Raw genomic sequence first — 23,298 nt, 5'->3', positions numbered from 1 at the left:
TAGTAATAATAATAATAATAATAATGACTTTATTAAGGACACACAGAAAGGTCCATAGCATACCACACAAAAACAGACAATCACCTATGTACAAAAAATAATTATAAATGCAACTTATATATAATATATACAAGTTCATATTAAAAGACAAAATTGCAAACATTAAATCTGCTTTTGTTAATCTGTCAGCATATGATAAATTAATCTGATTCCCTAAAACTGTTTATACCCTATTATACAAATAAATTAAATTATTCTAATGATAATTTACGTTTTAAAACCAGCTGGTTAATAAAAGCATAGTTGTAATCCTGATGTAAAATATTAAAGATGTCCACTAACCTTCAGTATTTCTGTTGCCAGGCTGTAAAACTACAATCCCATGATGCCGTTCGCGGTGTCTCTTTCACCCCTGCTACGCTCTGCACCCCTTTATGCTTTGACATCAGCTGTTCTGCCTACGGAGCAGTGGCGTCCTGCTTGAGGAGACAGAAAGGCGCACATCCGTGATATTATGTTGCTGCTAATAATCGCCGCGGGTCTCGGAGTGGGGACGGTACTGGTGATTTTATTTGCACCTCACATAAGGTAAGGCTGCAATTATGGCTCTCATTCATTCTCATGTAATCCCAGTGTCTCACACATCACGGGTTGGTTGTTACTTGGTTGACAGGGCATTACATTGCACTGATGTAATTATTACGATGAGGTTCAGTGGCATTATATAAAACACTGTGCAGCATCTGAACACAGCTGATCGTCATTTTAAAGGCGTTTCTGTCCCCATCACATTTTATCCACGCGACGCTGACTGACATTTTAAGCAGAAAATCAATGAAACAAAATGATGGAGCTGTGGGAGTTTTAGCACAGAGATGAACCTGGACTCTTCCATCTGAGCAGCTCGGGCCTATCAGCAGCCTGAGCGTAGGAGGAGTTATATTGGTATGCATTACTCCAACAGAGCCATTGGTTATGGGGCGGCCCTGCTCTGTGGCGTGGGTCGTACGACTTGACGCCCAGTTCAGCTCATTGTCCAAGTTTCTCTATGAATAATTAAGCCATGCTGTCCATATGTCCTAATGAGGACATGGCTTAGCTGTGCTGGAGCAGAGGGGGCTTCTGTCTGCTGTGGTTCAGTGTTAATCAGTGGCCACTGTGTATTAACAGGAAATATGCAGCAGGAGGAGTGTGCATGTCCTCAGCTAGTCTGGAGGGGAAGACAGTCCTCATCACAGGGGCCAATACAGGGATCGGGAAGGAGACTGCCCTGGACCTGGCAGTGCGAGGTGACTCTTTGGTTTTACATTTAACCATACAGCACAGCGCCAGTTTACAACCATTATCACTGACAACAGACAACAGTAGTCTGAATAAAATAAGATTGAACTAAGTAAGTTAAAGAGTATTCTTCTATCCCATATCATAATACATACATTTATATTTTTTTGTATAAAAGATGGACTGAAAGACTTGCAGAAGACATGCAGAATGTAGACTGATTTTCCCCCCTCATCATATTCATTTAGATAAAATCTGAAGTGAATCATTCCACTGACTTGTCCTCACATTATTAACTCATAGTAGCGGAAACTGCACTGATTCAGCCTTTTATTCTGTGTAATATTGGTCATCGGGAAATATAAGAAATTGCCATTAATGACAACTTGAATGACTTTGGCTCGTCATTACAAGCAGCACATAAATGTGTTATATTTGCCAAAACCTAATGCACAGACTGGTTGGGATAGTGGATGGGAGGAGAGTTGGGCTCCATGATCGGCCTGATATGATTATGTTATCAACTTATTAAGGTCAGCAGAAATGATCAAGGTCACATGCATATATCGTCAAATATTACTCCTTGTGTTTACATGTATGTTTGTTTACATAAAAATGTTACTAATATTTTAGCCAACATGATGCCAGAATAAACAGCAGGGTTTTCATGACCATTATGCGACTTGGGTGCAGCGCCCAAGCCAAATGAACAGGAAAAAAAATGCTAAGACACAGCAGTTCATAAGGAAGAGCCTGCCATGTTGCATTGCCATGTTTCTACACAACCCACTTGCTAGAATAAATGTTGGCGCTGTACATTTTTGCAAACTATGGGTATGTGACATTCATACATTATTTTGCAGCGGACATGTTTGGTCGGACAGGCTTGGTTACTTGGTTACGGTTAGGAAAAGATCATGTTGTGGCTTAAAATACCTGGTTTTGTTGACACAACCATCTCTGGAAATTTCTTGCTAAAACCACCTTGTCTTGTTGTTTGTTAGTCTTGAGCAGTAGTTTGCAGCCAGGCTTCATACCGCCCCCCTCTACCTCTGTATGACAAAGTCAGCTCATATATACATGCAGTCTGAACTACATCACTGCAGAGATAAGTTTAGGTTTAAGTTTATTCACTTTATTAATCCCCCTGAGGGGAAATTCAATGTTTTCACTCTTGCTTGTCAATTACACACAGGTCTGAAAGACACACACATGCACAAACAGGACCTATACATGCACAAAGTGGAGAGATGTTATGCTACGTATGAAATGTACAAATGTAACATATCTCCCAGCAAGCATTTTTTGGTTTTAAAAAATGTCTAATAGCCGTCTACATAAAGACCTGACGTCGAGGCTAAATCACGGCTGAATTTGGGCTGTCAGTGAAAATTTGGTAGAAGTCTAACCATAGCCAAAGTGTAGACGTCATCAATTATACAGCTATGTAGAGACCATGTCCAAAAAATGGAGATAAACATATTTTAATTACTGTTGACTCTCCAATCGTGATTGAATATCATACCACACGCCATCTGCAATGGCGAAAATTACATTTAATCAATTTCAAAATTAAATCAGCTAGATTTGGGTTACATGTAGCTAGACTAAATTAGAGCTAAATATAGCCAATATGTTTAAATCACGACTATTGCTTGCTGGGCTGACTGTAAGAGCCATGAATTAATTTAGAAAGAGTGGATTTTGTAAGATTTGTAGGATTAATACGTTTTGGGATGGTTTATATTTTTGTATTGTTAGATGTCTTAGCATAGGGACATGGATATGGACATTGACACTTGTAATCTATATCAGCTGTATTATTTTTTTTTTTTTTTGCTGGAGAGAGAGGGTGCCGTATTTTTTGTTGACCGCACTTTTCTTTGTTCGCTGTGATCATTTTTGATTATAAGTTTGTGCATGTTATAATAAGTTGATTCCTTTGCATTAATACATTTATTTAATGTATTTTTTGGATCTCAGCAATTCTTTTGTTGATGTGTCAGACAAGTAAACCAGGCCCAGCCTCAGCTCCTCAGTGACTTTGAGTTTGTTTCCTGCAGTCGCTACACCAATGTTTGCAGAAATGTACAGTAGGGTGCCCCAGGAATGAGTCCTAAAACCCAGACATGAATTAGCATTTCACCACTCTGGTGCCCTCATCTTGAAGTCAGTGGGTTTTTCATTAGATGCCTGACTTAAGGTCTGTGGTCAACACAAGCTTAAGAGACTTTCATGTTTTGTTTTATGACATGAAATATGTCAGTAAATGCCCCTCTCGTTTATTTTACAGCTTTTATGTGTCTTAAGAAGGGTGGTTGTTAACAAGTTGCTAAATGAGACTACAGAATGTCATCACACCGAACATGGCTTTACAGCTGTGCTGTGGAGGCGACGTTAAACCATGCGACCGTAGTGTAGTTCGTTAATAGCCTAACGTTAGCAACTGACTTCTGGCGATTGTAATAATCATGAAAATTATGTTAATTTGTGAAGATTATCTTGCTGAACAAAACGTGTAAGTATCATAAACATCTGTTTGCCACAGAGCTTATTTTCGTCAATAATCCAAAATCCAATGGGACAAATCCCACAGGCTTTTTGATGAGAGAACCAGTGCGATGCTAACCGTTGCGTCGGCCTACCAAAAAACGTTATCCCTGGAACACTCTATGCCAATATATCTTCTGGTGACTGGGCTGTTCTGCAATCGTCCAGGACGATCAAACCAAACACTGGCTCTAGAGGAGATCTATTGCATTTCTTATGTTACCTGAAGGCCACTGGAGGTTCTGCTACACGCTTAAAAAGGGAGGGATATTCAGTTGGTTGTAATCTCCAACCTCACCGCTAGATGCCACTAAGTCCTACACACTGGTCCTTTAAAGCTTTTATTTTTAAAGCTTAAAACTCAATGCAGATATTAGAGTTTATGATCTTTGGTTGACGTTGTTGTGTTATGACGAAAGTGTTTTGCTTGAGGAGTGACATAAGAAGAAACCTCCTTTTATAAATGGCTCCACGCACCACAAGCCAACAGACACACCCTCTATCTTCTGTTCTGTTAATTAATGTAGTTTCTGTTTTGTTCATAGTTTAGCTGCTGCTTATTTTTCACATGACAGGGGCTCGGGTGATCATGGCATGCAGAGACGTGGACAAAGGAGAAGAGGCGGCGGCCAGTATACGAGCTGCGTACTCTAACGCACAAGTAGAGGTTCGAGAGCTTGACTTGGCGGACACCTGCTCTATACGAGCCTTCGCACAGAAGTTCCTGAGAGGTAAGCACAGAGTCACATCTACTCACAGAACCCTGCTTTGCTGTTATCTAACAGTTTCCGCAGCTGACATGTTCCTTTTGTTGTGATGTTCTCTCCTTCAGAGGTTAACCATCTTCATATCCTCATCAACAACGCTGGGGTGATGATGTGCCCGTACACAAAAACAATTGATGGCTTTGAGATGCACATTGGAGTCAATCACTTGGGTAGGACTGCGGCGAAATTTACTTGAATCAATTAACAGGACTGAAAACATGATGGAGTAACTGACTGATCCATCTATTGCATCAGAATATTTCATGCACAATTAATCAGCCCTACTCAAGCAAAAATGATTGATGTTAAGGATCCTAATATTTTATTTACATGCAGGGACACACAGTAGATGAGTTGGGAACATAATAGTCTTCCCGCCTGTAGTTCACACATTTCAGAAGCATAATGGGTGTTGGGGTTGTACAAGGTACTTATCCATAGTCGGTGTTTTACCTGCAGTAGATGTCTGTCGGCACGCCCCTGTTATGAAGAAGCAGGCAGGAGTACTGCCACGGAAGCTGCTGGTGAACAGCACTTGAACGCCTCACCATCCTTCCTTCCGCAGAGTGGTCCGCACCGCAAGAAGCGAGTTACCAGCTAATAACAAGCCAAGCTAAAATTAATGTTAATAAGCCAGTTTGTTCCGAACTACGGTCACTGATTGAGGTAACATATACTACCGTCAAAGCCACCAGACTCCATTGAGAAAAATAGTAATTTGGTTCGTTGAACACAGGAGCTGCTGGTCTACTACTGCCTCGATTAGTTAGTTCATTTGTGCTATTGTCTGACTTTGGTCAGTCTGTACTAACTTTTTTAAATGCCAATGTCACGCAATAACACAAACTAACCAACTGATCGAGGTAGTGGTAGACCAGCAGCTCCTGTGTTCAGCAATGTAAAATTATGTTTTTTCTCAATGAAGTCTGGCTTTGAATAGAGCGATATAACAGCTCCAGTTCCTCGCTGTTTGACCGCAATGTAAAGCGATGAAAATATTCTAAACATAGCGTACACTTGAGCTAATATTGATTTTAAGGTGGGACTTTTATTAGGTGGCTAAATATGTATTGCTGTTGCCCCCGTCCACAGCAGTACAGTACATTGCCTAGCTTCCACGTTGGTACTCCAGCCTGCTTCTCTAAACTGGGGGCATGCCGACCACCTTCTACTCTATATCACACTTACTATGGATAAGTGCCCCATACAACCCCACTTTAAAAGATCCAAACTATCCCTTAAACGGGATTTTGGATCCTGACAGTCTCTTAAAAGATCTAATTTACAGTTTCTTCAGTGGTGTTTTAAACACCATCATCACTTGTCACTCACATCTGTCTAAAGCTACTTACTGTAACCAACTATCCAAATATCCATTTATATGGTAAATGTGAAAATACAATATAATAACTATAAAATGCAAGATAAAATGAGTTAGAGGTTAATACTTCTCATACATCCTTGGATGACAGCGTCAATAATAATTAATTTAATAATAACAATACAGACTGTGTGTGTGTGTGTGTTTAGCACTGACTGTATGTGTTTCTTACTTGTGGCAGGGCACTTCCTGTTGACGTCCCTCCTGATCGGGCTGCTGAAGCGCAGTGCGCCGGCCCGGATCGTGGTGGTCTCATCTCTTGCTCACAACTTCGGCTGGATCCGTTTCCATGATCTTCACAGCCAGGGAAGCTACAACAGCGGATTAGCGTACTGCCAAAGCAAACTGGCAAATGTGCTCTTTGCCAGAGAGTTGGCGCGTAGACTCAAAGGTACACAAACACACATGCATATAATCAAACACATGAAACATGGGAGAATGGACAGATGACTTGCTTTGCTTTGGCAAACAGAGTAGTAACAGAGACAGGACTAGTGATTAGAGCAGGTGTGAAACCAACAACAACTTGTATTAAAGGAATACTTCTCCCAAATGATCTTTTTTTATTATCGATAACACATTCTGTTAGTAGAAGTCTTTTGATACAGGAAATAATAACATTTCAAATTCATCAGAAGAAAACATCTTTTTGCCTAAAATGTCAGGTAATGAAAATGGAATTAAATTATCTTGAAGAAAAATAAGAGTAAGCAAAAAGGCACTTCACTTGAGCTCAAGTTTCAGGCAGTTTATTAAAAGCAACAGTGTTTTCTAATAGTCAGACTGATACTGCAGATTAGATAGAAGAAAAAATGTCGCCCATAGTGATTAACGTCTGTTGTCCTCACAGATACCAACGTGACAGTGAACTCAGTCCACCCAGGAACAGTGAACTCTGATCTGACCAGACATTCGACCCTCATGACAATATTTTTCACCGTCTTCTCCATGTTCTTAAAAACACCTCGGGAAGGAGCACAAACCAGCATCTACTGTGCTGTGGCAGAAGAACTGCACTCAATCTCTGGGAAACACTTCAGGTAACCGACAACAAGCTTGAAATCTGTCAGGTTCACTGTGAAGACCCGGGGATCTGAAATTGGTTGTGGATGCAAATTTACCCATTTGTTATTCTTATAGGGAATTATTTTTTTATTTTTATTGTAAACAAGTAAACAAAATCTAGACAAAGGAGCAAAATGTGCAACCTTGTCCCAATTGTCCCTCACCCCCACTAGCCACATCTACAAGCCAGGATTGGCCAGGATGTTTTCATTGCTATTCTGATCCTCAGGGAACAGCATTGGGGCCTGTTTATTTCCTGTCAGCTACTGCATTAACAAACCGGACTCCCTAAAAACACAGGGTTCAACCCCAATGGGCTTGGTTTAGCAGGACCTAGCAATGCTTGCTTCGACAAGCTCTGTGACCGTCTCAGGTGTGCTCTGAGTGCACAATCATACTGTATGTGATAACCTCCATGCACCTTTGTAAGAATACAGGGCAAAAATCTTAAATTTTGGTTTGATAAAAATGAGAAATTGGACCACAGAAATAAAGTAATCATCATCATCAATATTTTTCAGCCAGCCTCAGGTTGTTTCTATACGTGTCTGACAGCATTTCTACAGAGATCAACCTTTTCATTCAAGAGTAAGATCCTTTTTATTTGACCTGAAACAGCCCTGAATTCACTATCACCAACTTCACCAGACTCCATTTAAATAAACACTAATTTAACCATCATTAAACACAATTCATTCAGTGTCGACAGAAACAAAATAAAACTCAAAAAAGATGGCTTGCTTGGTCTTTCCACTGTTCCAACAATCACCAGCTCTTGTTTGGTTGAAATAAACCCTTAATTCCCCCAGTTAGATGTGAAAACATGCTGCCGCTATACACGCCAAAATTACCGTTCTTTTAAATGGAGTCTGGTGGGTTTGCCAAACATGATTTCAGGACTGTTTCTGGTTAAACAAAAAAGATCTTACTCTTTAACAAAGGGGCTAGACTTAGATGTTTGCAAGTCTAGACAGGACAAAACGTCCCTCAGCCAGGAGTTATTAACCGTTACATTTTACCAGCTGAAGGGAAATGGGACATGAGGTATCAAATTGTGCAGCAGGCTGTTCCTGTAGAAGCCATGTGGTTACCTGATCTCAACTTCTTTATTAATGTTTCATTCCCCAGTGTCTTGTAAAAGATTACACAACCCACAAGCTTTAGTGTCACCACGGGAAATTTGCCTGCTTCACAGCCCTGTCATCTTTAATTACTCCAACATGGGTTTGCCATTAGACAGGTTGTAATTTTTTAATATGATTTTATGGCCTGTCTGTGCTCTCCCAGTGCCCTTGATTTTGGATGGTTTAGCTGAAAGTTTTAAACTTTTATTAAAGAGGTTTTCTTACATACATTTTTTTTTAAAAAGAGCAACCATTTTAAGCTCTACTTGTTTTGTCTCTCATCAAGCTATTTCTCCTCATTTCACTCATTTTGTGATATTGTTTATCTATGATATAAAGAATCATTGTAAAAGTTAAACCTGCATACTGCAGATAATAATGTAAGGCTAACAATACAGTCTACAACCTACAGGTTAGCTAGCAGCTCTGTGAGGCTGTGCTAAATGCTAACACTAGCACTGCAAAACGCTCATAATTAGAGTTGCCACCCATCCCGTTTTTCCCAGAATTGTTCTCTTTTTTCATCAGCTGTCCCGGGAAAAAAAAAATCTCTCCCGGGACACAATTTGTCCCGTTTTTTTGGGAAAATGCAGCAGCAGCAGGCCAAGGAGTCCATCCAGAACGACGCATAGTGCGTCCAAATTCACACCTGTTCTTCTCTATGGATTTTCTCTGCGACCGTGCGTCATAGCAAGAAGCCATGCATATCACGTGAAACAGCGGAATCGTAGCTTTCCAAATGTTTTCACAGCGAAAAAAATGATAAAGTTACCCTAAAATGATGTATGACAAAGCTTTCATACAGCTTTGCACACACATTATTCTTGGATGGATTACTCACGAATGCAGGCTCGCACAGAAATGCCACACATATCACATGAAAGCGCAGGACCAGAGCTTTCCTATGACACCACACACATCATTGTGCTGTCATCCCATCACGCTATAAATACAGATCAATTGTCTACAAAATAAAAACCTGACGAATTTCTTTACAACCCATGACACAGATCTTGTTGTCAGTCACTTCATATAGTGAGGAATATCGTATCTTACCACGTCTTAGGCTTCCGTGTGTTTCTCCCTGTCTATCCACATTTGTAGTCCGGCTTTCAAGATGCAAATATCTTCATATTGTCCAGTTGACACTCGTCAAACTTTGTATGACGAGACCAGCCACTTCACCTTTGCGCACCCAGACAATTGTAGCCTAATTATGCATGCATGACGGGCCGTAGTTACCATATACATTGAGGGGGACACGTGCCCCCCCACCAGTGCCCAAAATGTCCCCCCAATATATAACTGAAACTGAAAAACAAATATTATCTTGGAGGACATCATTGCACTTGGTTGACTATTTTTCTATTATCTTAGATGTAAATATTGCATGTTTCTTTCAGATAAAACACATTTTTGACTTGTGAATGAGTCAATGGAATTTCTTGCAATAATGAAAAATACTGTCAATCATGTCCGCCTGGCACAAACCACATGTTTTGGACAGCTGTGAAGTGACAGAATGTCCCACCATCATGGTTCTTATATTACCAGATTCCAGAGAGTCTCCCCTCTTCATATATGGCAGAATATGTCTTCTTCCAACTTGCTATGGTGAGATACATGTAAAAATTTAAGAATTTAGTAACACGGATTTGTTTTTTTCATTGATATAAAAATTAATATAAAATACAGGCACATAAAAGGACATGGAATGATGGCAAATCTGGTCTCCTATGTCCGAATTTCATGTTCATTGGTCAGTCTGAACTGGTAATAATGGCCGAGCCCTCCGCCTCAAACATTTGGTCGAGTGTCCCTTTTTTTCACAAATCCAAGGTGGCAACCCTACTCATAATGACAACATAATATTCACTAGGTATACCTTTGATCATGTTCACCATCTTATTTTAGCATGTTAGCATGCTGACATTTGCTAAAAGCAAAGTACAGCTCAGGCTAATGGGAATGAGGCTGTATTAGCAGGTATAGAGTGCTCCAGGGATGATGTTTTTCAAAAGGCCGATGCTAAAGTTAGCATCGCCCTGGTTCCCTCATCAAAAAGCCTATGTGGGTTTTTTCAATGGATTTTGGATTATTGCAGACAATCAGCTCAATGGTAGACAAAAGTTTGATACTAACGCATGTTGTTCAGCAAGATAATCTTCACAAATGAACACTGCTTTAATGATTTTTTAAGCCTAAATGCAATCGGCAGAGGTAAAAAGCTAACGTTAGGCTATAAACAGACGACACTGTGGTCCGACAATGAGGCTGTAAAGGCCATGTTCAGCACAATGATGTTCTGTAGTCTCATTTAGCCACTTGATAGCAACCGTCTTTTTTACGACACATAGAAGCATCAAAATTCACGAGTGGGGTATTTACTGGCATATTTTATGTCATAGAACAAAACGTGAAAGTCTCTTAAGCTTGCATTAACCACAGACCTTATTTCAGGCATCTAACCAAAAACCCATTTAAAAAGCCAATTGACTTCAAGACAAGGGAAGCAGGAGTGGAAAAATGCTCACTCATTTTCGGGTTTAGGACTCATTGCTGGGGCACTCTACTTGTTCATAAACCAAAGAATTGAACAAAGTGGTGGACAGACCCATGTTCCCATTCTTTCCAGTTGGTTTATTTCAAAGTTCCTAACTTTGTTTCATCCTTAATGAGGGTAGTTGTACCTTTGCTTATCACATTATTCATTGCTAGTTTCTTGTCATTTAATCTATCTTCAAGTTAAGTATCATTGTAAGTCACCACAGATAAAAGTGAATTTACTGGACATTTACAAAACCCAAAACCAGTGAAGTTGGCACGTTGTGTAAACCGTAAATAAAAACAGAATACAATGATTTGCAAATCCTTTTCAACCTATATTCAATTGAATACACTGCAAAGACAAGTTACTTAATGTTCGAACAGGTAAACTTTGTAATTTTTTGCAAATATTAGCTCATTTGGAATTTGATGCCTGCAACATGTTTCAAAAAAGCTGGCACAAGTGGCAAAAAAGACTGAGAAAGTTGAGGAATGCTCATCAAACACTTATTTGGAACATCCCACAGGTGAATGGGCTAATTGGGAACAGGTGGGTGCCATGATTGGGTATAAAAGCAGCTTCCCTGAAATGCTCAGTCATTCACAAACAAGGATGGGGCAAGGGTCACCACTTAGTGAACAAATGCGTGAGCTGATTGTCGAACAGTTTAAGAACAACATTCCTCAACGAGCTATTGCAAGAAATTTAGGGATTTCATCATCTACGGTCCGTAATATCGTCTAAAGGTTCAGAGAATCTGGAGAAATCACTGCACGTAAGCGACAAGGCCGAAAACCAACATTGAATGCCCGTGACCTTCGATCCCTCAGGCGGTACTGCATCAAAAACCGACGACAGTGTGTAAAGGACATCACCACATGGGCTCAGGAACACTTCAGAAAACCACTGTCAGTAACTACAGTTCGTCGCTACATCTGCAAGTGCAAGTTAAAACTCTACAATGCAAAGCGAAAGCCATTCATCAACAGCACCCAGAAACGCCGCCGGCTTCGCTGGGCCCGAGCTCATCTAAGATGGACTGATGCAAAGTGGAAAAGTGTTCTGTGGTCTGACGAGTCCACATTTCTAATTGTTTTTGGAAACTGTGGACGTCGTGTCCTCCGGACCAAAGAGGAAAAGAACCATCCGGACTGTTATAGGCGCAAAGTTCAAAAGCCAGCATCTGTGATGGTATGGGGGTGTATTAGTGCCCAAGGCATGGGCAACTTACACATATGTGAAGGCACCATTAATGCTGAAAGGTACATACAGGTTTTGGAGCAACATATGTTGCCATCCAAGCAACGTCTTTTTCATGGACGCCCCTGCTTATTTCAGCAAGACAATGCCAAGCCACATTCTGCACGTGTTACAACAGCATGGCTCCATAGTAAAAGAGTGCGGGTACTAGACTGGCCTGCCTGTAGTCCAGACCTGTCTCCCATTGAAAATGTGTGGCGCATTATGAAGCGTAAAATACGACAACGGAGACCCCGGACTGTTGAACAACTTAAGCTGTACATCAAGCAAGAATGGGAAAGAGTTCCACCTGAAAAGCTTCAAAAATTGGTCTCCTCAGTTCCCAAACGTTTACTGAGTGTCGTTAAAAGGAAAGGCGATGTAACACAGTGGTAAAAAGGCCCCTGTGCCAACATTTTTGCAATGTGTTGCTGCCTTTAAATTCTAAGTTAATGATTATTTGCAAAAAAAAAATAAAGTTTCTCAGTTTGAACATTAAACATCTTGTCTTTGCAGTGTATTCAATTGAATATAAGTTGAAAAGGATTTGCAAATCATTGTATTCTGTTTTTATCTACGATTTACATAACGTGCCAACTTCACTGGTTTTGGGTTTTGTAAAAGGCAACAAGACATATTAAGTTCCTTGTGTCTGCTCATTTCAAGTGTCGACAGGTAAAATACTGCTGAAGGAAATCACTGCCCCCGGAGTGCTGAGTCACTGCATTATTAGCTTTTATGTAATAGTCACTCCCCCTCTTGTCATTTCAGCGACTGCGCCCCTGCCTTTGTAGCCCCACAGGGAAGAAGTGAGGAGACAGCGAGGAGACTGTGGGACATCAGCTGTGAACATCTCGGTATCGAATGGGACTGATTCAACTTTTAACCACCATCTATCTCAGTTCTCAAAAGGAGTCCTTATTCTTTCTTTATCATTCATTTCATTATGGTTTCAATGTTCTGTACTTTGAGTGTTTCTTACCTAATAAGCAGTCAGGTAATACTGTAAGAGGTACTCTCATGTGAAGTTGCTTTTTTGTGTAATAATGCAGTAATTACATTTTAATAACTTGAGTATTTTGGTGCTCAACGACAGCTGCTCAAACCAAAACCACTCGACTGTATTATCATGTAAACACAAATAACTTTTTGACTCTATATTTTTGTGACACAATGTGAATACAGTGTAGGCAAAAAAGCAACTTGATGTATTGTAACGCTGTAGGATACTGTGAAGGGTCAAGCCAGGGTAAATGACCAGCATCTTTATCAAATATTGTCTTTTTCTTTTTTATTCCTGCAGAATTTGCAGCTAAATTGCTTGACTTTTGTGCCAGCATTTATAAACAATTGCAGGGGTTCTTACAGTGTTTCCAGGTTGATAAAACAATTAGTAACCTATCTAAGATCAGCGTCAGTCTGAGCCACGATTACCGCTTGAATTGCATAAATGTATTTTGTGATAATTGTAGTCAGTGTAGGTTATTATAAGGAGGTTTTTCTATATTACCCGAGTCAGACTTAGAATCATGTCGTTGCAATACCTGCAGAGAACTTTTTGCCATTTGCATTGCCAAAAACTGCACATTCCTGGAGGAACTACAGTTTTACATTTATAAGGATCTCCTGAGTCATGTTTCCTTTTCAGCATTCACAGACAAGGTTGCCAAGAGTTTACATTCTGTGTTTTATACAAGTGAAACATGCCTTTTACTACACTTATATTCATGTTAAGAGTTGAATGTTTACATATGATGTAAATAAACGGAGATATTACTATAACGGTGCTCGTACCAAATCCTTGAAATTCAGTTTAAGATCAACAAAATGTCATCAGCAAAGTAAGAACTGGGTGGTTAGTACACAGAAACAGAAACAGGTCATCTCGAGTCATGAAATGTTGGAAGAAAACTGAATCAGAGCAAATGAGTCAGATCTGATCCAAAACAGTACAAAATACACACACATCCTAACGTCCAATAAAGTGGGTGCTGTACCAAAGAAACGTCTGGCAAAGTAGGAAACAAATAAGTCTGCACAACAAGCAGCTCCCTTTTAGAAGGATTTTAATGCAGAGTAACATTTCAAGCCTACAGCTCTTCCTCAGTTAAATCTGAGAAAAGGTTGTAGGCTCGAAACATTTTTCAGATCTGATCCAATCCAATCGCCAGAAATAATAATGGCAATGTGCGTTTCTGCAAACCACAGATATGTTAAAAATTGTACAGTAACATGTAGCACATATGTTCTAACTTCACATTTCTTTTCATTTTACTAACACTGTGGTTAATATGTGGTTAGGTTAGGCACAAAAAACAGCTGTGGTTGGGATAAGATCATGTTTGGGCTTGAAAAATCCAGTTTTGGTGGAACAATCACGACTGAGGAAGCCATCAGTGTCTCTGTAAAGAATAAACGCTTTTCGTGGCACTATCACCGCTGGAAAAAAAGCAACTGTTCGCTAACGAACATGCAACTTTGCGGGCTTAAATGCTGCTGGGATGCTCGCTAAAGTACAACCACTTAAGACCAGATGTGATACGTGCAAAACACACAAATGTCATGTATTTGTGATTTGCAGAAAAGTACAATGCCAACATTTTTAACTGATGACTGGGCTGTTTCATCACAGTGTTACTGTGGAAGGAAAAGTTCGACATTTTTAGTTTCTTGCCAAGAATTAAAATACTGACACCACATTCATATCATAGACTTTAAAAATAAGGTTCATATCTGTATGCTTAACATGAAGCTAATACTAGCAGCCGACTAACTTAGCTTAGCATAAAGACTGGAAACAAGAAAACAGCTAGCCTAGCTCTGTCCACAGTTAAGCAAAACTCTAGTTAGCCAGGCTAACTGTTTCCCTCATAATGCTAAGCTAAGTTAGCTCAGCGAAGCTAAGCTAGCAGAGAACTAAGTTAGTTCACTGCTAGGGTTAGCTTCATATGTAAGGGCTCAGGCCCACATGAGCAAGTGCAGCCAAGTGACTAAAGCCTGCCGAAGCGATAGTCGTGTTAAATGTTGGCAGCACCTGAAGTGACAGACACAGAAAGCTAGCTTGCTAGCAAATGTTGAGTACCTTGCTAGTAAATACCGCAAAATAAATGTTTTTAAACTTTTATTGGTACACTGTACATTGTCTTACGCTCCATGTCTGTCTCCTGACTGGGGCAATTTGCATTTGTCATGGCCAATATCAGGCAATATCAGCTGGTTAAACACGGCAACAATTACTATCGCCTCCACATAACTTGGCTATTAGTTGAGGCAGCAACTTCTCCACTCCAAGTTCAACAAAGTTGACCTCCCCACGATGTGAAGATGCAAAATGGTTTTTCCACCAGAGGCAAATATTTTATTTGTCCCTCTGCTCACACTAGAGATGTACCGATACCACCTTTTCCTTCCCGACACTGATACCGATCCCTGAACCTTAGGTATCTGCCGATACGAGTACCAATCTGATACCAGCGCGTAAAATAAAAATGGATGGGATATGAATTGATGTATGTCTCAACTCCTAAATCTCTATGTAAAATATTAAGAAATAAATACATAATAGTAAAATGAATGCCATAAAACTTTTTTTTATTATCATTATCCAGTGTTGACACAGATCAAGACACAGGTTAAAGTGCAGCCACACAATTTGGTAAAAAAGACATTTTAAAGGCTACAGTAGAATGCTTTTTAAACTCCGTTCCGTTTCCATTTTGTTTGCCTGTAGTGTGTGTATGCATAATGACACATACGCACACTACAGGCAAACCATTGCATGAGGCATTACGTGGTATCGGATTGGTCACAGGCTGTACTCGCCGATACCTGATACCGCATTTTGGGCAGTATCGGAGGTATTTCCGATACTGGTATTGTTATCGGTACAACTCTAGCTCACACTGAATACAAGTAAACAGGAGTTGAATATTCCCCAGTGTCAGTTTTGCTCATGTGTGACTGTACTCTAAATCAAGAGTGGTATCATTCTTCTCATTTAGCTAACTAACGTCAAGAAAGCAAAAAAGTGTATTTCCCCAAGTGTCAAACTTTTCCTTTCATTTCAAGACACTTGGCAGCATTAAGCTCAATAACCCATATTTCTGTATATTACATTTTTATTTATCATTTCATTTTGTTTTACAGGGGGATGGAGAAAACAATTACATTTCAAAATCATTTTACCATTTTTTCCAAAAGAAGTTTATTTCTTTTAAACTCACTAAGTATAAAGTGCGGCAGTGATGAGACAACAGTCCAAGTTAAGGAGGATTAGAGTGCAAGAATGTCTACACTGGCTTCTTTTTCATCTCTTGCCAATCAACACTCACTATCACAGGAAGATCCGTCAGTCTCAGTCGTCAGACTAGTGCAGCAGAGCGAAGCGAGACAAAGGGACAACACAGTGTCTCCCCTAAATAAAGATGACCTTGACGACGTCTTTAAAAGGCAGCTTCTGCAGCATGGGTGATTGTCATGTAAATTAATGTGGTGATGATACATTTGCACTGTTATCTTGTGGCCAGGGTGCAGGTTTGTGGGAAAAATAACAGACCAAAAAAAAAAAAAAAAAAACGCAAAAAAAAAATCTAACATCACAAGACAACCATATGGCAAAAGTTAAATCCCTTTTTTGACATTATTTGACTGATTATCAACATAAATTAATGATGTGGATTTATATAGTTCAGACAGATATGGGTCAAGTCTCCCATGAGAACAGAGTGAAAAGCATGATTAAAATTAGCTATACTCAACAGGAGACACAGGATGTGGCTAGAAACTAGCCATCCAGAGAAAAAAACTCATGACTATTAGAGTTGAAATTCTGGATAATGACCTAAACTTGATCCATAACATAATCTGTAAGTGGGTCCCTTTTTGTATCCAACCTAAATTTTACTTGTAAATCTCTCTTAAATGCCCTAAAATGCTTCAAATTCTGTGTGACATTAATTTCCCTTACCAAAAGGGAACATACTCTGAATGCTGGCCATAAAATGTGCTATACAATATCAGTAAAACAGGTAAACAGCTTCATCGGGATTACAAAAACAAGATTTGACATTTTTCAGTTTCTTCAAGGATTGAACATGTACCGTTCTTGGCATCTCATTGCATTTACATTTAAATTCACACACAGAAACAATAAGGACATACAATGAAAGTAAATGTCAGAGGCCTTCCAGTCAGTTTAAGATATTTTCCCTTTTGGTTGAGGTAGGAGATTAATCTTCGTCAAATACTGAGTTATAGATATGTTATGTTAGATATATTGTGTAAGAACGACTGGATCGGTTTACGTTGCAGTTAGCGATTTTGTTATGTAACAGTTGTGGTCGCTCCAGAGTAGTAACATTGTTCCCTCTCAAATAGTGCAGAGATGAGAGATAACAGCAAAATATTTCCGGAATGGAAATAAAGCACGGCGGTGATTTGTTAGGTTTACAGACAGGAAGGCTGCACAAACATAAAGAGAAAGACAACCTCAGGATTTCTGGATGTTGCCACTGAAATAGAGACTCAACAACAGGCTGAAAAACTGTGTTTCAGAGCTCGCTCTGATTAAAAGCTTCTTGTCCGTTTCACCGAACACACCCATTAACACAGACAGATGTGGTTGGAAGTGAGCGTCAAACAGTTACGTAACAGAGTCCTGGAGTATAAATGCACATCAGCGCAGCTAGGTGAGAATTTTAGGGGATTTTCTGGATTTTTTGAAGTGGGGTTGTTTAAGCTACTTACCCGTAATCAGTGTATTACCTACAGTAGATTGCAGTGGGCACACCCCCAGTTTGGAGAAGCAGGCAGGATTGCTGCCATAGAGGCAAAAAGTAATGCACTGCTGTGGACTGAGGGCAGCAGCAAATGTATTTTAGATTTAAAATAATCTACATCAGTTTAAGTGTATGCTGTATTTAAAACATTTTCACTCTTTGACCTTGCCGTCAAACAGCCCTTTCAGACAGGGAGCTGTGGCCGTTATCTATGCTATGACTCCAATGACAAAAACAGTAATCTCTGCTCACAGAACACACAACCTACTGCGGCATCGATTGGTTTGTTTGTTTGTGTTGTTGTGTGACTTTTGTTTGAAACGGTTAGTTCAGATTCACCAAAGTCACACAACAACACAAAAAAACTAAACAATCGAGGCAGCGATAGATCAACAGCTCCCGTGTTCTGCGGGTAATGATGTCAGGAAACTTTATTGGCCATCATTTTTGACAAACTGTGACACAGTTTGAACGTCCAGTTCACGTGCTATCCCCTTGACTAAAAGTATCACAAGGTACTGATCTCTCACTATTTTACCTGTAATTAGTTGCTATTTAGTGAGCTGTTAGCTGCTCTCCACTGTGCTCCGACAGGGTAGGAGCTTGATAGGCGTGTGCTTATTCGGCGATTACTGCTGGTAACACTATCCCACGCTACTGTGTAAACATGGTGGCTCAAAATTAAGCTGCTTACTAGTCAAAGCAACCCAGGGAGACAACAGAGGTCGGGCACAATGTTTACGCAGCAATGCCAGCTTGGGTTGGCACGGTGTAACCAGCTGTAATCACCGAATGTGTGCTAGCTATCCTCTAACTTCCACCTGACCCTAGTGGTAGGCAATACAGAGCAGCAGCAACTAGGCAACTTGTGGCATGAATACCTTATTAGCTTTGTTGGGCTACAGCATAGTGCTAATGCTACTACTTAACTGAGGAGCAACAAAATTAACAGTTAGACTGACATATGTAACCAGTAAAAATATTCTTGGAGGTTACTTGGAGTAACTCAGGGATGCACAATATTGGAATTTTTGCCGATATATAATAATTTATTTGGCCAATAACCAATACCAATATTAATATATCCACTTTTTTCACAAGTGAACTGTAGTGATCATCAAGTCTCTTCTGTAGTGGAACTAACATCCTATAATGCATACATACTCTTGTCATGATAGAGACATGAAATACAATACTTTTCAGTGTATGGAATAGTCATTCATTGTGCAAAATAAGAAAAAGCATGCTGGCCGGTTCATTTTAAAGCTGACATTGTCTGATGCCAATGATGTGCCGATAATATCGTGCATCCCTAGAGTAACTGTTAACCGTTGACATCCCTATCTATGGGGTAAAGTTACTAATTTTGTCATAGGAGTCTGGTGGCTTTTAAGAAAACAAATACAAGTTTGACTTTCAGTTCAGTTCCCCATCAGGAAGAGCTGTCTGACAGCAAGGTAAAGCAGTGAAAATATTCTAAATATTGCATAGAATTAAACTGTTATTGATATTTTTAGGTGGCTAAAATATGTTTTGCTGCTGCCCATGTCCACAGCAGGACATTGCTTAGGCTCTGTGGTGGCACTGTGCCTGTTTCTCCGGACTGGGAGCATGCCGACCGCCACCTACTGTAGTAATAGACTGACTATGGATAAGTACCTCATACAACCCCACTTCAAAATTCATTAACGATTCAAAGCACAGACACTAAAACCATTTTGAATCCTGGGCCTCGCATTAGCCCCTTAGCACACACTGTTGAGTGACAGCATGGGACTGTATGGCGTGAAGTGTGCTGTATTATCAACCATTACAATTATCTGAAGGTGTGGACCAAACAACATGTAACATGTGCAACAGCTGTTCTCCTGTTACACACAATAATGCAGTCATAATATGTGCAACCTTTCAAATCATTTCCCACACACTCCCAGTTCTGTGTTACATTAGAATTCCTGGATCCTTTTAATCACACTTCATTTGCAGCTCATTTGTTTTCAAGTGCTGTACGTGTGATCCCTTGTTATGCCGACTGCACCTTTACCTGGCATTAGGTCGGCCCTGCCGCTGCTGAGATGACTTGTGGTGTTCAGTGAGCCACTGGCTGCAGATATTCTGCATCACTGAGTCCTGTGCTCCCTCGGCGGCCTGAAGGACGTCCTGGACCAACGGGCCCGCTCGGCTCGGCTCCAGCTTCACCGCCAGCAGGTACGCTGGTCGCAGTTTGCTGCACAGCAGGTAGGCTTTGATCTGCAGACAGAGGGATGATGTCATTAGAATTAGAGGATGAGATCACTTTCTGAATGTCTATAAACACAAATTTCAGACGTGAAGAGGATCATTTTGCTGGTTTGACCTTCCTGGACATTTTAGTGCATGGGGTGCTAATAAAATATAAAAAAATAGGAAAACAAAATAATATCATTGATTAGAGGGAAAATTAGGAAGCCGAGTGAAGGATGACTTCCACAAGAAGAATAGCCAGCACTCCACAAAGTGACCTGAGAGCAGGGTAACTGTGATTTCTATGTTTATAAAAAAGCAGCCTCAGGGAAGAAAAGCATTGATAGTGACAGGCAGAGGAGAATATAATGCCATGCAGTCAGAGTTACCTTGCTTTCTGTGCTCTTTGCCTCCAGAATGAGACTTTCCAGCTCCTTGGCCTAAATCAGATAAAGGACAACAAAAGTCACGGGCATGATTTCTTATTATCATACACTCAAGGGTGAATTCACAAAGGATGGAATGCAGCCGCTGATTGGACAATGAATTGTGCATAGCTTGAAACCGCTATCTGCCCCGTCTCAGGGTCTGATTCACTAAAGATACTGCAGCGCAAACACGCTCATTAAATTTTGCTGCTGAATGCAGCTTGCCATTTGTTGCAATTACCATTGTGGCAACGTATAAATGATACAGAGACAGAAAGAACACTGAAATGTTAGGACTGTGAGCTCAAAACAGTCCTCCAAACTTGAGGCAAGGAAATTAAACGTGACAAAGAGAAACCCTCTTTAGGATTTAAAGGTCTAAGTGTAGGATTTAATGGCATCTAGCAGTCAAGTTGCAGGTCTGAAACTTCTCCCGTGTGCTGAGTGTCTAGAAGAACTACGGTGGCCGACGCAAAAATGTGAAAAACAGAGTGTTTGTTTTGTCCGTTCTGGGCTACTGTAGAAAAAACATGGCTGACTCTGTGGAAGAGGACCTGCTCCATATGTTAATATAGGAGAGCTCTGTGTAATTTTAGAGTCTGATCTCAATTTTAAAGCTCATTTTAATTCATTAACCAAAGCTACATTTATCATTTACGCAATACAGCTAAGGTACGACCTCTACAGAACCAACGAGATGCTGAGAAGCTTGTTCATGCTTTTGTTTCCAGTCGACACTGTCCTACCTAAAACTGCCATTGCAAAATTAAAGACCATTCAGAATGCAGCTACCAGGGTTTTAACAAAATCTAAAATGAGAGATCATACAGTATAAGTTTAGGTTACTTGTGTAACCCCTGTTCTCTGAATAGCATGAGTGAGCGTCTAACCTCGTTCCCGATGTGAGACATGAAACAAATGCTATGAAAGAGAACTCCCTTTATACGTAACCTACACAGACACCCAGTATCTTTAACAATGGATTTTAAAGCCTTTCTATTGGTTTTTAAGGCTCTAAATGGCCTCACCCCTTCTTATATCATAGACCCTCTATCACCTTATGTCCCTCCACAAAGCCTGAGATCCTCCACAGCTGCTCTTTCAACAGTACCTAATGTCACTACAAAAACCTCTGGGGGTGCTTCTTTTAGCTACTATGCCCCAAAAATATGGAGCACCCTGCCTTAAAATATTAGACTTCAGTATTTTTTTTCCTTAATTAATTAATTCTTTGTTTTTTCTAATTTCTCCTGTTGCATAATTGTATGGTTTTATCGCTTTGCTGTGTTTGTATCTGCCGCTGAATTGTAAAGTATTTGTGCTGCATTCTGTACATGAATGACGCTACATGAATAAAGTTCATTCATTCACTCATTTAATGGCTCATTCTAAGGTAATCCAACCCCAATTGTTATTTTCAGATGATAATACACTAATGAAAACATAGCTATGAATATTATGTACCATTTCTGCCAATAGATGCCCCTAAATTCAAAACAGTGGACCTTTAATATCCCAGTCTGCTGCCATGATCACGGTAAAGTCTGAGCAGGACACCCTTATAAATGGGCTTCAGTTACTACCTACTGTCTGAGGATGCTCATAATTTCACTGTTACTGCGTGTGGCTGTTAGCGCTGATCTTTCTGAAATTAACGTTTTTTGCAATGGGACTTATTTGTATACAAAAGGGGAATTTTGTGCCACATGTATTCACGTAACTAAATTTAAATACTTGCAAACAGGTCAAGAGCACAGAAACGCCATTTGCTTGGCAACGCAGTTAGGGCTTTGAGAACTACACGGTTTCTTTCAGTCTTATTTGTGCTGGTTGAGCAATCGCAAAAGCCGTGCAATCCTTTTGTGAATTTTCTCCTTGAACCTCATCCTCTTTTGTTTTCTGTCACTCACATCAGCTGGTCCCTTATCTGCAATGGAGACGCAGCTGAGGATGAGAGCGTCGCAGTCGTTTTTGGTGGCGGTGCCCGATTCACCGACACATTTCAGCAGCTGCCGTACAGCTCCATACTGCCTCTGTCGAACGAGTCTCTGGCCGGCCAGCACGTAGACCGCCTGAGCCTCCAGCTGGAAGTCCTGAGGCAGGAAGACAAGGAGACAGAGAAGACAACACTTAAACTTTTAAATGGAAAACCACTGACAAGTAAACATGTTAAATTTTACTTGACTATCTTCAATTTGTCAGATTTTATTTGCTGCTGTATTTTTTGTACAATAAGTTAATCAGTTAATAAAGCTTACTCTTTATGCTTTCGTCTCTCTAAACCAAGATTATAAAACTAAATTCCTCTGCTGTTACAGCTTGACAGGTGATATGTCTTTGAACTGCTTTATCTGTTGTGAGGATGTGTCAAAACAGATTTGAATGATTTGCATAAACCGTTGCGAGAAATTTTGTCCTTGGGCAAAGAGGAACTGTTGTGTAAAGGAAACATGGTGGCTTATGCAATATGTCAGCAGAGGTATGCACTCTTAAAGCCCCTACAAGGAACTTTCATTTTGAGTTGATTTTGGCGTCCCTGTGGACAAAAGCGGTAGTGTTTTGCCGGAATGGAGCCTACATTTCCCATGAGCTCTAGCGCGTATTGTCGTAAAGACGCTTACCTGGCTCTCGCATGTGAGATGGGAAAACTTTGCCCCCGCTCCTGTCGGGGATCCCAGCTCACCTCTGCCACGCCCCAGCTCCACCTCTCCAACGTAAGCGCCACTGCCGCCGGGGTAAGCGCAGCTGTCAGCTGGTAAGGCTGAAGGCCTGTTTGGCGACCACTTCCACGGCTTCTTGGACTGAGTATGGAGCGGTGCCTCGCCTCTTTATTTCTCGGCACTCGCTGGACCCTGTCGACACCTGGCTGGTACCTGTCGTCGGCCCGGATGAGGTGTTCCAGCCCCGTGGCCCCT

General features: G+C 40.5%; 2 protein-coding genes across 2 annotated transcripts in view; one reads left to right on the top strand and one right to left on the bottom strand.

Annotated features, from left to right (window-relative positions):
* The first annotated feature begins 428 nt into the window (after positions 1-428).
* rdh12 (retinol dehydrogenase 12) lies at positions 429-13,737 on the top strand. Its single transcript, XM_033643543.2, has 7 exons — positions 429-588; positions 1,171-1,289; positions 4,407-4,562; positions 4,664-4,768; positions 6,161-6,370; positions 6,830-7,019; positions 12,727-13,737. Exons 1-7 carry the CDS (start codon positions 515-517, stop codon positions 12,827-12,829), a joined length of 957 nt encoding a protein of 318 aa, XP_033499434.1. The 5' UTR covers positions 429-514; the 3' UTR covers positions 12,830-13,737.
* A 2,318-nt stretch (positions 13,738-16,055) lies between these two features.
* zfyve26 (zinc finger, FYVE domain containing 26) overlaps positions 16,056-23,298 on the bottom strand; it is a 45,843-nt gene continuing 38,600 nt past the window's right edge. Inside the window, 3 exon segments of the mRNA XM_078175261.1 lie at positions 16,056-19,982; positions 20,345-20,395; positions 22,294-22,476. Of these exon segments, the coding sequence (XP_078031387.1) occupies positions 19,773-19,982; positions 20,345-20,395; positions 22,294-22,476 (444 nt within the window). The 3' untranslated portion in view covers positions 16,056-19,772.

Source organism: Epinephelus lanceolatus, chromosome 15 (genome assembly GCF_041903045.1).
Source record: "Epinephelus lanceolatus isolate andai-2023 chromosome 15, ASM4190304v1, whole genome shotgun sequence".
Classification (NCBI taxonomy): domain Eukaryota; kingdom Metazoa; phylum Chordata; class Actinopteri; order Perciformes; family Serranidae; genus Epinephelus; species Epinephelus lanceolatus.
The sequence above is the reverse complement of the archived record's forward strand: the minus strand, read 5'-3'. Positions and strand labels throughout refer to the sequence as shown.